Source organism: Rhagoletis pomonella, unplaced genomic scaffold (assembly GCF_013731165.1).
Source record: "Rhagoletis pomonella isolate Grant_MI unplaced genomic scaffold, Rhpom_1.0 Rhpom_scaffold_02457, whole genome shotgun sequence".
NCBI classification, from domain to species: Eukaryota; Metazoa; Arthropoda; class Insecta; order Diptera; family Tephritidae; genus Rhagoletis; species Rhagoletis pomonella.
In genome coordinates, this window is record NW_023461011.1 from 21 (window position 1) to 15,304 (window position 15,284).

At 37.7% G+C, this 15,284-nt stretch overlaps 3 protein-coding genes across 6 annotated transcripts; 1 reads left to right on the forward strand and 2 right to left on the reverse strand.

The window, feature by feature from the left end:
- Positions 1–296: 296 nt before the first annotated feature.
- LOC118753436 (SURF1-like protein) lies at positions 297–1,254 on the reverse strand. Its single transcript, XM_036488313.1, has 3 exons — positions 764–1,254; positions 579–700; positions 297–510 (listed from the first exon to the last, which is right to left on the reverse strand). The coding sequence occupies exons 1-3, from the start codon at positions 959–961 to the stop codon at positions 312–314; spliced, it is 519 nt and encodes a 172-aa protein (XP_036344206.1). The 5' UTR covers positions 962–1,254; the 3' UTR covers positions 297–311.
- Positions 1,255–4,831: 3,577 nt separating this feature from the next.
- LOC118753435 (NADPH-dependent diflavin oxidoreductase 1-like) lies at positions 4,832–11,333 on the forward strand. 4 transcript variants are annotated; one of them, XR_004994806.1, is made up of 4 exons: positions 4,832–6,762; positions 8,582–8,691; positions 9,237–9,367; positions 11,238–11,333. XR_004994806.1 is itself a non-coding variant. In XM_036488312.1 (2 exons), exon 1 carries the CDS (start codon positions 5,002–5,004, stop codon positions 6,742–6,744), a length of 1,743 nt encoding a protein of 580 aa, XP_036344205.1. In that variant the 5' UTR covers positions 4,832–5,001; the 3' UTR covers positions 6,745–6,762; positions 11,238–11,328. The 4 variants fall into 4 exon arrangements, 1 of the variants encoding a protein (XP_036344205.1); XR_004994805.1 differs by lacking the exon at positions 9,237–9,367; XR_004994807.1 differs by lacking the exons at positions 9,237–9,367; positions 11,238–11,333 and adding an exon at positions 8,745–8,891.
- LOC118753431 (intraflagellar transport protein 122 homolog) lies at positions 6,796–12,952 on the reverse strand. Its single transcript, XM_036488310.1, is given in 17 exon segments — positions 6,796–7,782; positions 7,844–8,008; positions 8,353–8,465; positions 8,544–8,700; positions 8,760–8,786; positions 8,788–8,881; positions 8,961–9,161; positions 9,225–9,372; positions 9,689–9,963; positions 10,028–10,510; positions 10,574–10,818; positions 10,875–11,039; positions 11,095–11,151; positions 11,247–12,014; positions 12,145–12,355; positions 12,422–12,649; positions 12,740–12,952. Coding segments are annotated over 17 exon segments (3,501 nt in total). The 5' UTR covers positions 12,805–12,952; the 3' UTR covers positions 6,796–7,683.
- Positions 12,953–15,284: the final 2,332 nt, after the last annotated feature.

The following is a 15,284-nucleotide window of genomic DNA, read 5'->3' on the forward strand; positions in this document are numbered from 1 at the left end:
CGCACTTAGATGGGTATGCATGACCTAATGACAGCTAAAACAGATAGTAACATGAATACATAAAAGCGGAAGGAAACACGAACTATTCAGAACGAAAAATGACACTGAAGATGACATAATGCCGAAACCGGTTTGTCTCCAAACCAAATTTGACAAGGGATGACGGAAAATCGTTCCACAATACATCAATGGTATAATCGTTCTCACCAAAATGAACATGACATGGTTTCATTACAGGTTTGTAAGTATTAAAAGGATCGATATCTTCATTAGAACTGAATTGCTATTGGCTCCGAGGCAGCTCAAGGTACTTACTCTCTATCTGCCAGTTTAAACGGCGTTATCACAAGATAGCCATTGCCGGTATCACGTTGTGAAAATAAGCCTCCAGCGGTTTCACTTCCATCCGGGCGTATGAATGAACGAGGTCCCATAATAAGTTCCTTATTATGTATAAATTTTCCACGCACAGCGACCAACCGATACTCCATAGCAGACACCTCGCTAAAGCTGAAAGAAGACAATTGAACTTAGTAATAAAGGCAATAATTTTAGTTTAATTATATATGCATCATTACTCTGTGGGTAGTGGTACTGGTGACATTTTGGTTTGAAGCTCCAAGTTCCTGATTAATTGCTCTTTCCATGCTTTGCGTTTCACTTGCCAGCACCCTAGACCAAATGTAGACACTGGGACAAGCTGATATTAAGGAAATATCAATAACTGCTATAAAATTAATAAACTCTGCAGAAAGCGACTTACCAAGAGGAACCAGCCAAGAGGTGTTATTTTTTTGTTGCTATCAATCCGCATGGTAGCGGTGCCAGTCCCACGACTCGATTGCCATTTTCGATGAACCAAAGAAAACGTGTTTGACGTAGGCAGCTTCCCAAATGGATTTGCAATTAATTTTGTTGAAACGCTGTGTTTTACAAATGTTTTTGCCGCGAGTCGCAGCATAATTTATTTATTTTTAATTGCACAATGGTAAATAGACTTTTTTCAATCAGCGGTTAACGATCAGCTGATAAAAATGTTGCCATAGCATAAGGCCAGTATGCAGCTCTCAAGAAAAGCAAAAACTCCATGCAGCATTGCCGAATTGACGAGATCGTCATCATTTTGACTCTTTTTTTTTTAGCTCAATGACGTTTTGACGATTTTTTATTTTAGATTTTCCACCTAATTTCCAGAGAACGTTAAATACATCTATGCATTTGACAGCATACTTTATCATTTGTAAAATGTCGCCAAAAAAGATTCGAGCTTTTCAGACCAAATTTGTATTTTCCACCAAAATAAACGATGTTTCTACTCTGAAGAATTCTGCGAAATGAGAAAATACTTGTCAAACAACAAAAAAGATAGTTGAACGCAGACGAGATCTCGCAATGCGAGAAAAAGTATGCTACGTACTTTTAGCGGTCCACAATTGCAGCATTTCGCATGCGTCGCCTTTTATGCGAGATTTTCCACAACGGGAAGACGGCCAGTTACCGGCCGTCTTCACATGCTTGAAAATCTCGCTTGCGTTCTGCTTTTTTCTCTCGCAAGCGAGATAGAGTTTTGTTGACTGGGCATTTGACAGCATACTTTTTCATTTGTAAAATGCCGCCAAACAAGAAGGTTCAAGCCTTGCCGGCTCTTAAAAGTTTGAGAAAATTAGAAAATCTGCATAAAGAGATGTATTCTATTTTCAAATGAAAAATGGCTGCCTCTCAATTTGTATTTGCCTACAAAATGAACGATGTTGCTACTCTGAAGAATTCTGCGAAATGAGAACATAGCTGTCAAACAAGAAAAATGACAGTTGAAAGCAAGCGACAAAGAGCGTAAATCTATAAGAGGAGACAACACTTTAAAATTGTAGCGAGTGTCAACATCAAGAGCGTGCCTTCTCTTTTCATCCAATCACAAAACGTATTTGGGCAAAAGAGAAAGCACGCTCCTGATGTTCCCACTCGTTACAATTATAACGTGTTGTCTCTTCTTATAGATTTACGTTCTTTGCATGCGAGAGCTCGCATACCGCTCGGTATGCGAGAAAAAGCATGCTTCGTACTTTTTGCGGTCTACACGTGCGGTTTCTCGCATGCGTCGTCACGCAAGCGAGATTTTCCAGCACGTGAAGACGGCCGGTTAGAGCTGGAAAACTATCGATGGCCTCGACCAACGTAACGTTCCCACGACAGTCGGGTCTACGTGACCGGAACGGCCCATATTTATATTTGGTTAAGGACTGTCACTCCAGCAACACTCCTCAAAAACTCTTTGTGGAACTTGATGCTGCTACAACAACAACCATCGATAGTACCGGTACTATCGAAAATGTCGACACTATCCATAGTAGATTAGAATTGCTAAAATATGTCGGTATTTTTGTTAACGAACAAAAGTTTATCAATGATTTTTGGCTTCAAGAAGCATTTGTATGTATGTATGAGTGTAAGCTATCCTATAAACGTTTTGGCGAACGTTCGAAAATGACCTTCAATCAAAAACTATGTTCACATTACCAACATAAAATATTTAGTTTCGTTTAAAATACCTCACTAAATTAAGTGCGTTCATACACGCGTTTCTTTATTTTTCTTGACAGCTTTGAAGCAACCCTGTGTTTATTTAACGAAAAGAGATCGCGAATGTGAGTAATTGCGTATTTTTTTATATTCTGAGTTGTTTGTGGTAATTTTTTAGATTTTAGATGAGTGATCAAAAGAGAAAGCTTCTGGAAATATTTTACAAACTACCACGCGCGATTATTAAAAACAAAAATGTCCAAACACAATGACATATAAGTTGTGGGACAATACTTTTTTCGATTATTATCGATAAAATTAGAGCCGACACTGAATTGTTCGTGACTTGGTTCTTGGTTTAAGATAAACTACGTACTTTCATCTTAATTTACTGAGAGACTTTACAAGGCGAAATTACTTAGTTTGTACTTAATTTATGCGTAAATTAAGATTGACCTCTAAATTACGCCAATGGGAACATAGTTAAAGAACGTAGATAACAAGAAGGGACTACTCGTTATAATTGTACCGAAAGTGCGCAACAGGGGCGTGCCTTCTCTTTTGCCCTAGTGCGTTTTTTGATTCGAAGAAAAGAGAAGGCACGCCCCTGCACTTACACCACAATTATAACGAGTTGTCCCTTCTTGTTATCTACGTTCTTTGATTCAATATCCAATATGCATATCGAACTGAGAACGAACTCAAAACCAACCTTACCGTGGAAACACAATGCCGGCCAACGGCGAACTCACCAAAGCGAAATTACCGCTGTCAAAATTAGCACACCCGCCAGCATATGAAATTGAACACAACCAAAGCGAAATGCGAAGTGCGCTCGGCGGCGTTTCGTGTCGATAGATTTATTTCTATCGCTCTGCTGGGCGATGGCCGCAGTACATGCCAAAGGTGGTCGTATGTTTTTTTTTTTTACTTTCAAAAATTTAAAAGAAAACAGCATGTAACACGAATTATTTTTAATGGTTGTAAAATACAGTGATCGATTCGTTAAATCTGGCTTAAAATTAAATAGTTTATAATAATTCCCCCTTGCCTTATATTTATATTTGTTATCATTTCATCATTTCTAAATATGGTTTCGTTTTTCAAAATATGGTCACCTAACTTATAAGTGCGACGAAATGGTATCAGCTGTTTTCGCCACCGCTCTAATTCTGTTAAAGTAGTCGGAATAGCAGGGCGAACGGGGAACGATGGCATCGCCAAACTCGGCGAACTTCGCCGTTCGCCGGGTATTGTGTTTCAAGCATTAGTTTTGCAAGGTTCATAGCACATTATATACCAAGGCGTATTTAACAAGGTGGTGTTGGCCGTATATAAGTAAAAAATTACACTAACAAATTATACGCTGATGTCCATACTGTCGGTGGTATGAGTTACAACAAACACATCATTTTGACGTAATGGCCTCCACGGCGAAAAACTCAGCTGTCGCCCCAACACCACCTTGTTTAATACACCTTGGTATATACAGTAATAAACCTTTTCGCAGTTTTTCACCATTTGGGCCCCGAGGAGTACTTTTGGGCTGTGTGCGGCCTTTTCGTTTTGCGCGCACGACAACTCTTACTGTGGGGAATTTCGCCTTATGATTAGAAAAAGTTCTTTTCGTGGATAAAATATACATAATTATGTGTTATTTATAAACAAAATGTAGGTTAAGTATAATATTCATCTTTAATGTATGCTGATATTCATGCTTCATGGAGAATAATATCAATAGTTAAGTACATAATTAACGCTTGTGTTTTATAAACTGGAAAACTCAAATCGGAATTATAGCACTGAATGGAGTTTTCTTAAATGTACTGTGGTTCATAGTGTATTGGAAATACATTCGAGACGGGTTCGACAAAAATTAAAACCACCCTAACAAGAGAGGAAGTGCAATCCAACTCATTTTCCAAGGGAAATATAGGACAATCACTCCCTCTCATTAAAATTTCAATTCGATAATGGGTTGGACTTTGAATTCATAACGAAGGAAAAATAAAATGGATAAGGAAAGTTCCGTTTTGCTGGAAAATGGCCTAGTTCTCGAATCGAATACTAATCTATTAATTATCGAAGGTGAGACTCGAAACGGTTTGATTGTCCAATCATTTTCGAATTATTAACCAAACCAAATGTTGATTGGGCATTCAAAGTTACAAAACCTTCGATGTTTTCGATAGTCAAAAACCATCGATAGTTTTCCAGCTCTACTCCATGGTGTATTTCACACGGGGTGTTAGCCGTATATAAGTAAAAAATTACACTAACAAATTATACGCAGATATCCATACTGTCATTGGTATAAGTTACAACAAACACATCATTTTGACGTAATGCTCTCCACGCCGAAAAACTCAGCTGTCGCAACAACGCCACCTTGTTAAATGCACCTTGCTCTACTCCATGTGCTCGATTTAATAAAATTGCCGAAAAGAAATCATCTAGAAGATCAAATTTTTAGTTCTGAAAATGCGCTTGGTTATATTGTACGGAAGTCAAACAGGTACTGCTCAAAATGTGGCTGAACAGATTTGGCGGGAAGCAAAAACGTGGGGCTTTAATGGACCAGTTCTACCGATGGATGAGTATCCAGTGCAGCACTTAATCGAGGAACAATTGGCTATTTTTGTCGTAGCCACCACAGGTAATGGGGATGAACCAGATAATATGCAGAAAACGTGGAAATTTTTATTGCGTCGTAGCTTACCATCAGACTCGTTGCAACGGTTGCGGTTTGCCTGTTTGGGATTAGGGGATTCTAGCTATGCTAAGTTTAATTTTGCTGCTAAAAAGCTGAACAAACGTCTACTACAATTGGGTGCAAGTCCCGTACTGCCTTTAGGATTGTGTGATGACCAGCATGACCATGGACCTAGTGCGACGGCTTTGCCGTGGATAGCAGAATTATGGAATGAATTGAGGAAGTCTATACCTTTCCAACGACAAAAAAATGGAGAAGCAAAGGCAATTTTTAAATGGAATGTAACATACTCCCATCCGACAACGCCTTTAGCAGAAATTTCTCATCTGCAATGGCCACTAAAGAATGAGGCTGTATGTTTTACTTTGGGGGAAAATCGACGAACTACTGCCGCAGATCACTTTCAAGATGTACGATTTTTGAGATTTGTCTTTCCATCTATTATTCGTTGGAATGCCGGTGATATCTTAGATTTACGTCCCAGCAATGCAGACGAGCAAGTTCTGCAGTTTTTCGAACTAGTTAAAGAACATAATTTAGGTTTTAATGAAAGTACCGTAGTAAAACTTGACACGGTATATGATGATATGCCTGTGCCATTGGCTTACGCAAAACCAGTGACTGTTGGCATGCTAGCAAAGTATATATGGGATTTGAACGCCTGTCCAAGGCAACGTGCTTTTGAACTTCTATCATTGAATTGCGAAGATGAATTAGAGAAAGAGAAACTAGAAGAATTCGCCTCATTAGAGGGATTAGATGACTTAATAAACTATGTGAATCGTCCGCGGCGCACCATTCTCGAGGTTTTGCAGGACTTCCGGCATAGCACCTCGAAACTAAACCTTCCCATTTTATTTGAATTATTTACCATAATACAACCGCGAAGTTTTTCCATTGCTTCAATGCCTACAACTCGTTCACTAGATCTTCTGGTGGCAGTAGTTGAGTATAAAACCAAAATGTCTAAGCCTCGTCTTGGGCTTTGTTCTAATTGGTTGAAGTCGCTGACCATTGGAAGTAAAGTATATGGGGTAATAAAACGTGGAACAATGTCTTTGCCTAGCGAGCTGGCAGCGCCAATTGTGATGGTAGGGCCAGGTACCGGTATCGCACCTTTTCGGAGTGTAATACAGTACAAGAAGGAACAAGAAAAAAATGGCGGCAAAATCGGCGAATTAATTGTATTCTTTGGTTGTCGAAATAAAGCGAAGGACTATCACTTTGCTGAAGATTTTACACGTTGGCACGCGGAGAAGACTTGTAGAATATTTGTAGCATTTTCACGTGATCAGGACCATAAAATATATGTTCAACATTTAATAAAACAGCAGAAAGAGCTAATTAGTGAATTAATTTTGAAAAAATCTGCCGTTATAATGGTGGCTGGTTCGTCGAATAGTATGCCCAAAGCAGTGCATGAGGCTTTCATAGAGGTATTGGACGGGAATGAGGAATATCTGGATAAAATGATCAAAGGACGGAGATATCAAGAGGAGACTTGGTCATAATGCATACATAATAAAATGGTTAGTAGATTTTTTGTGTATTTTGCAATTTATTAAATAAATTATTTTTGGTGCTATTGTACATAAAGCGACTAAGAAATGCATGAAAGCTTAAAAGCTAGTATATAGTTGTATAATTATTTGATATTCATAGCGGTATATGAAATTTTGAGCCTTAACTTATTTTTATAACAACACAAGGCCTAAGTGCACTTTGAGTGGCTTAAAATAATACTTACCTACATTTAAGTAATCTCGTTTAGTAATATTTGTTGAAAACTGTCCTAAATCTGTTACTACAAATTTAGAAAACGAGAGAAGAAAATCAATTTTGTACTAAAAGTATTCTATTGCAAAAATGGTCCATCAAAAACTAATGATCTACATAAATGCTTCATTAGTTGCATTAGTTGCAAGTCTCTTGTCGGACGGAGGATATGTACTTATTACGGAAAAATAGGGCCCCTGGCATAGACAAATAGTATATCAAATGAGAGGAAATTGAATTTTGTTTGCCCACTATTATAAGTGTCTTATAAGAAAACTCTCTTTTTGTACAAAAAATGGGATTTTTACTTCATGTTTAGATTTGAACGGCCTGTGAGTTTTCGAGATACTTGATCTCATTTGACCTTTTGATTTCACAATTGTCTCGGACTTCCGCCCAAAAAGTTAAAAACGATTAAGATCAGTATAAAAACGTTCTATCGAACGACAATTATCGAGTTTTCTTATACCTAAACAGTTGGTATTCTAGACTCGACACGATTTTTCTTTTCTTTCCACTTGTTTTTGCAAGACATTGCTAATATCCGGTTTGTCTATTTTTTATATTTATGGCCTTAAGGAAGGAATCTTGCTAACGAGCTTGATTTATAATGTTGCTTGTTTATGAATTATCTCCATAAAAAACGGAACTTTGTATCGCATCCTATTTTACAATTACAGATATTCATCAAATAGTTTTTCCGACGATGTACGGCAAAAGGGACAATGACCTTTCTGTAGTACTTGCAGTTCAAAGTCTTCAGAATAAAATACCTAAAAGGAAATGTTCGGTAAATAATTAGTAAGCAACGCCGCGACGGTCTTGAAAACTCACCAACAAACATTCCGGACAAAAAGTAACTTGTAGATCCGGTAAAATGTTGCGGTAATATATATTTTTTAAATTGTTTTCACGTCGCTTGACAATTAAAATGTGTCCTGGGTCAATTGCTCGCAATGCATTCCGATCAAGGCTTAGGGGTAAGGCGCTGGCAACATCCTTTCAATGAAATAATTTAATGAGAATGTAAACTTGACATTGTACTATGTATGTACATATACATATATCGCTCGTTTTCTGAAAGATCCGCATAATCTCATTTCTTTTCCTTCACAATTTTAGCTAAACGACAACTATTTGACCAAAGTAAAGTGACCAATTAAATGTTTGCCCGGGGGGTTTGTCCGCTGGTATAATTTTTACCATTGTACCTTCTATAGTATTTTGGTTTTTATTTTTGTTCAAGGAAGATACTGGATTCAAAACAAACTTTTTACCCCATTTTTAATTTTTGAGCTATGCCGTTCTTCCAGCAAACTAGTAGATGTTATGTACTTAGTTACCTCATTAAAAGGATCACCCTCCTCGGCAGGTTTCGGCGGCGCGAGTAGCAATCGTTCTGCCTCTGCATCAGTAATATCTACTTCAGGGTAAAATTGTACTAAAGGCAAAATTTCTAAAGTATACATATGAAAGTTAAACGTTATTTTAGTATAAAATTCATTATTGTCAGTTTTATATTTGATGTGATTACCAAAAGAGATGAATGAAAATATATAATCTTGTTTACAGGTTGGGCAAATGTTGCCATTCAAATGTTGGCTATAATTTGAGCATTTGTAACAGAGCGGCAACAGCTCTTCGGGATCATTAAATCCACTCTTGCATGCCTTACTATTCAGGTAATTTATCTATAAAAACCACCAATGAGCTTCAATAATATAAACAATCGTAGAGAATTGAAACTCACATCAATTTGTTCCTGGACACCGGGGGGGCGGTTTTAGTGATTGCAAACGCTTATTCACAACCAAGCATAATTTATTAGCCTGCAGTAGTTTAGCCTGTTTAGCTAGTGTGAACAAAACCGCGCTAAAAAAAAATTACCATAGATATAAAAAGTAAGTATGATTCTCGATTTGTGATTTAAGGCAGAAATTCTTTTACTCACAATAAGCTCACCCCCTTTGGTGTTCCTTTGTACTCGACTTCGTTCAATATGAAACGGCTTACGTTAAATAGACTAACTGGTGAATATGTCGTAAATGGTTCTTTCATATAGTTAAATATTACACTGTAAGCATAATATACTTTAGCAATTCGTAAGTGGCTTTGATACTCTTTATAATGGTGGTCAACAGGATTTTGCTCACTACAAAAAGTAAAATTTTCAAATGTAAATAATAACAGGACACCAAAGTTACTCTATATTTACTCTTTCTTGTAGTAAATGTCTAAATATTGTTTTGAAAGTAGCCAATAGAAGTAACTGGCATCTAGGAAACGCTCCTCTACAATGGCCGATGTGCTGAGCTGCTTCAGCAAACGATTTGCGTCTTTCATGCGCCCCGCTTTCAAGTAAGCTACATTTAATAATAAAACAAAGTTTAAAAAATATATAACTATGTAGATATCGCACACCGTCTTCAAAAGAGTCACAACTCAAAATAATACGTTTGTCAGAAAATGCGAAAAACTACCTTAGGGCGGCTTTACCTTAGGGTTTTTTTTAACAAATTATAACAAAAATTTGCTCCAGCTTTTGCTGAAACGTAAATAAAAGCTCTGCGTACATTTCTAGCGCATAATCTCAAAAATGCCAAATTTTTTGTTATGATTCTTTTGAAGACGGTGTGCGATATGTATGTATGTATAGCATAAAGGAATGCTGAAGCGAACCTTCGTGTGCCTCAATAAATTGGTCGGATTCAGCAAGCCATTGGGCATGCTGGTAATTGACAGTGGGCAACATTTCTGGCATATTTTCTGCAAGTCTGAAAGCTTCGGCCCAATCGCGTGCTTCAACGTGTAATTGTATCACTTGTGCTTCATCGCCGAGCTTCTTAAAGATTTCAGCTGCTAATGGTAAAGCTTTCAACCGCTTTAAATTGAATGCAACCGATTCCAGTGAGATTTTCTCACTCAAACTTAATCGGCGTCCAATGTCATATAAACTTTAAATTAATAAAAGAAGTTTATTAAATTAAATTACGTTTTTAGCTGCATTGCATAGCTTACATATCTGCCCAACCCTGTTCCGCTACAATGTCTATAGCTCGTTGATGCTCCCCAGCTGATAATAATAATTCTGCGGCTGCTCGTGGCTCCTTGACGGAGTATGCCCATTCTGCCCTTTTTTTCACTAAATCACGTTTCGCTTCATCCGAGCCATCTTTGATGAATTCTTGTGCGAGATCGAACATGCGCAAATCAGTATACATTTCCAATGCACGCATGGGCTGATTGCACTTTTGATAAAGACGTGCAGCCTCCTTGTATTTTCCAGCATATGCACAGCTCTCCCCTTGTAGCACCTCTTTTGACACTTCTCCACGTTTCTGTTTATCAGTTAATTCATCGATTAACTGCAGCCAAGAGAGATTGCGCACCTTTACGTATGCATCACGCGCTATATGTAGATGCAAAGCTTCCAGAGCAGATTGTGCAAGGCCTTCCCAATCGGTTGTGGTCACACCTAAGCAGGCAACTTGGTAGGCCTCTCTGTAAGTAGTTTTAAAGAGGTAAAAAAGCGGAATAAAGAAAACGTTGCATAATTAATTTTACTCGAAGAGTCCCGCTTCAACGAATTGCCACATGGTTGCGCCAAGTGCTAGTGGTATATTATGCATAACGTTGCCACGCAGACAAAAAGCCGTGGCCCCACATAGACCCACTACTACGCCTAACATATTCTGGGGGCCGCGTGGGGGCAGACTGCCAACGCGAATGCTGAGTCCACCTACAGTGTGCGTGTAGCAAAGCATTGAGTCCAGGTGTGTATCCCAGGTTACAGAGTTCACGCCAGTGTCCTTTAAATTCGTTTTAAATATTTCAAAGTGATTTGATGTGCATCATTTGTACAAACCTGATAAAGTAGAGTGTCACTAACAATATCTCGAACAACTAGGCGTCCAGTATCATCCACTACAGCAATCTTAGTGCGGTTCGCATTGATATCTAGACAGCGTACTGCTGATACGACACTGGTAATTAAAAGTGGAAGTGAGTTGTCCAAAAATATACGAAAAACCTGAGAATTTTCGATTCAGTTAACTAATATTGATTAGCTATCAAGACATAAATACCTGCCCGCTCTTTAGGCCAACAAGAAGACCTTCTCGGCCTGATGGGCCACCCGTCACCTAAAATAATAAATTTATCAATATGTTATACGAGTTTTTGCTTTTCAAATTGCGTTAAATTTTTGTTTGTTTCCTTTTTCTTGCAGTTCATTCACCTTAATATAGCGTATGAAAGAGTCCATTATCCAGTCTCGTTGTAATATGCCGTTAAAGTCCAAGCTCTGCAGACGTTTCTCCTGGCATAGGACTATGTGACGTGCACATACTACCAATAGACTGCAATCGAATTTCTTCTGAATCTTTTCTTTTACTTTGTAATGCATCGGCTGTTCTTCACCAGAACTTAATTCGTACAGAACCACACGCTCAGGTAGTTGCACTGCTAATCGATTTCTATAGATAGCAATTTTTTGCACTAAATCGCGGCATTTTATGCGCACTTTCTGGCCAGAAATTAAATGTTGTATTATGACATCGCACATATTTTCACGAAATGCATAGCGTTCACGATACAGCGCATGAACCGTACTTGAAACGATGTTAAAGCAAGCGAGTGTGCCATTCTGACAGCCAATCGTATAAGATTGACTGTTGGGATGAATAGCAACCGACCAAATCCAGGATTTAAAACCTTCGCCAAGTGTGCCCAAACGTACGCCTTCCTTTGTAAAAAAGTGTAATGAGTCCGAACATCCACTCACTACGCAATATTCTCCATTGGGGAAAAAGGTTAAGCATAGCGGATCAAAACCCAGCGCTCGCTCTTTGCCAATCATCTGACCGCTTAATGTATGAAATGAAAGTGTTTGGCCCCAATCAGCTACTCCAATTACATCAGTACTAGTCATTGGACAGCACTGTAGGCTAAAGACGTTGCTGCTTGAACCACCTGGACGATCGAAACGGCCTTTTTCCTCACCAAGCTAAGCAATTGGTAAGTAGGTATGTATATACATACAAACGTACATAATATGTACATATGTATGTAGTATATAGATTATGTACCATAACATGTATATCTGCATATGTTTATTTTTATGAATCTAAACTTACTTTGCTTCTAATGGAAATACTGCCATTGGCTAATCCAAGTATCAAGTACTGGCCATCATTGGTCCAGGTACATGAATTGACTCGTGTGGAAATTTTGTACTTTTGCACGGCTTTCTGGTCAGCAGACCAGAAAGCAAAGTCACTGTGTGAACAAGAAGCCAATTGATGTGAAACCGGATTGAAGGACATACATTGCACTGAGTCGTTATGTCTGAAATTATAGGCAGCTTTATATGTACATACATGCTGGGTTGTGAAGATTGCAGAAAAGAATTACGAATATTTTAGCAATCCCTCCAACTGAGGTGTCCACACGATAACTGTTTTGTCTACAGCACCACTTGCAAACTTTTTGCCATCGCGAGCATAGGCCACACAATTAACTACATCTTTGTGAGCCTTAAGAGTATTTAGTAAAGTTCCATCTGGGTCATATATAAGCACCCGATCACCGGCCGCCACCACTAGTTGCTTTCCCTCAGGGTGATAGCATAAGGAATGCACACTAAAAAAGGTGTAAAACATAAACGCCGAAGAGGATATTTTCATTGTAAGGATCGTTAAGTCGGTTGGTACTTTACTGATTTTTACGCACCTGACTTGGTCTTCTTTGGTGTTTGGAAATTCAATTTTCTGAACCCATTTAAGTACTCCACGCATTGCTACTAGACTTATGGAATACTTTAGAAAATTGTTGGGCTCTTTTAAAAGATCTGAAAGTGGTTCTGATGATTTTTTAACTTTGGTATTGCATTTAATTATTGTTTACTTTCTTTTGTTGCATAGTAGCTTGGCAACGACGTTGGAAACGACACATATGTGCTTCGCCGTACTACTAGAGATCGTAAATAGTGGTTAATCGTTACTGAATGAACGAATAATATAGTAAAATTGAGTACATTTAATCCCATAAAATTTATGGTATGATGTCTGATGTGTGATCCGGCCTATGTCGGTCTAAGGGATCTGGGCCACTACACAAATATTAGCTTAACGTTGACAAAAATGCATACATACGAGTATAAGGTATAAAAATAATGAAAACACTAGTGATTGGCTTTAATTACAAATATGTTTGTGTAGAAATACAGCGGGGAATTCGTATGTTTTCTCTTACTCTCATAACATTAACTTCATTAACGTGCCTTCAGTCCTTATTTCATTGGTGCACCTTAAGTATTCGAGTAAAAGATCGAATTTAACACCACTAGCATGTGTGTTTATACCCAATTTGCGACAGAGGGAGAACGAGTTCGATTCGACGTCGTTACGCCGTTTGTGTGAACTCGAAACGACGTCGAAACGAAGTCGTTTTTTTTTTCAATATAAACAGCAACGTCCTTCCGACGTCGTTTTCCCTCATCGAATCGAAGTCGTTACGACGTCGGTTTGGTGAAGTGTGTGTGGTTGTACTCGAAACGGAAGTCGTTTTTCCATACAAAACGCAACGTCGTTCCGACTTCGTTTCCCTCATCGAATCGAAGTCGTTACGACATCGGTAAGGTAAAGTCGTTTGGGTGAACTCGAAACTACGTCAAATCTTTCCATACAAAATTTTTACTCTATTACACTAAAATTTAATCAGTTATAAAACTGCTTTATATTTTTATTTTAATTCAGATTGGAAAGTTTGAAATTTTTAGGAGCGCTTGACGATTTTTTTTTTTTTTTTTTTTTTAATATTGCACACAATTGAAATTGCATTTGTATGGATTTTGTTAAAGATTTTGAGCATCGTTTTGCAGTTCGCTAGTATATCGTTTTTGCGCCTCGCCGGCGAAGTGTGCTTTTCATCCGACGGCGAGTTCGTTGATGAGTCGTTGGCGAACGCCGCGGGCGAAGAAATATTTCACCAGACCGAGTCGGAAACGTCGTTACGAAGTCGTTTGGCAAATTGGGTTGGTAAACATAATGTAAAATATACATACATACATTCATACATACATATATGCGTAAGTGGACATATATAAATTTGGGCATATGTACACCTATGGCCAAAATAATAGAAACAGGTCATTTTGATAAATTTTGGCTATTTTTCTCTTCTTTGTTTAATGTTCATTAAATTTTATTATAAAAGTATAGCACCTTATATAACAAGGGCCGTATATACAAATCAAAATTGTAAACTTTGTTCGGAAATTTGAAAAATTGGCCGAAGTTTCATCAAATCGGAATTTTTAAAATTAATTAATGAATCCAGTTTTATAGCCCATTAAATTTTAGTGTATAAAGTGCAAGTTTGAAATTGATTTTTGATATTTATTTTGTAGAGGCTGTCACGCATTTTTAGCAACTACTAAAATTTAATGGACTCCAAAACTGTATACCAAAAATTATTTATAAAAATTCGGATTAAAGAGTTTGACAAAGTTTGAACTTCTGTGAACTTTTCTAATTTCCTTACAAAGTCCACAATTAGGATTTATGTAAATTTTTTATTGTAATGAGATTTACTCTTATAAAAAATAATGAACATTAAGCAAAAAAAAAATAGTGAAAATGTCATGTTTCTATTATTTTGGCCATAGGTGTACATACATACATATCTATGTACATTAAAACAAGCCGGCAATTTTTGTGAAATAAAAAGCCGGTATAAAAATTCAGTTTATTACATAAAAACTTTGTAATGAGTGATTACATTTTCTTGAAGCTTAACACTTTTATTTTAAGGCCCTCTATGTGAATCTATTTTGTATGTACACACATAGCTATTTGGTCAAATGAAGAATTTTAGCTGTTAATGGTGAAATGAAGGTGCAGATATAGGGTGCTTTTACTAAAATGCTCCCCTAGCTGCTTGTTCTACAAAAAGTACAGCTAGCGTATACGAATACATAAAGTACATATCTACATTCATGCATCCATACATATCTATGTATATGTATATATAAAGATGTTTGTGTGTACATACATGCATATGTATATAAACGTGTAGCAGAAGTTTTGAGTTGAGTCTTGGCATCCCTCAGCGTTCGTCAACGTCAATGCTAGAACTCTGCTACTTCGCTTGTGCGGCTCTGCCGTTCAGTATTCAGAAAGCAGCGATTGAGCGAAGAACGTGTTCTGTGCGTGGGAAAAGCAGTATATTTAATTTGGCGTCGGTTTTATTCTGTTGCAGCGCAACGCCGCGTTGC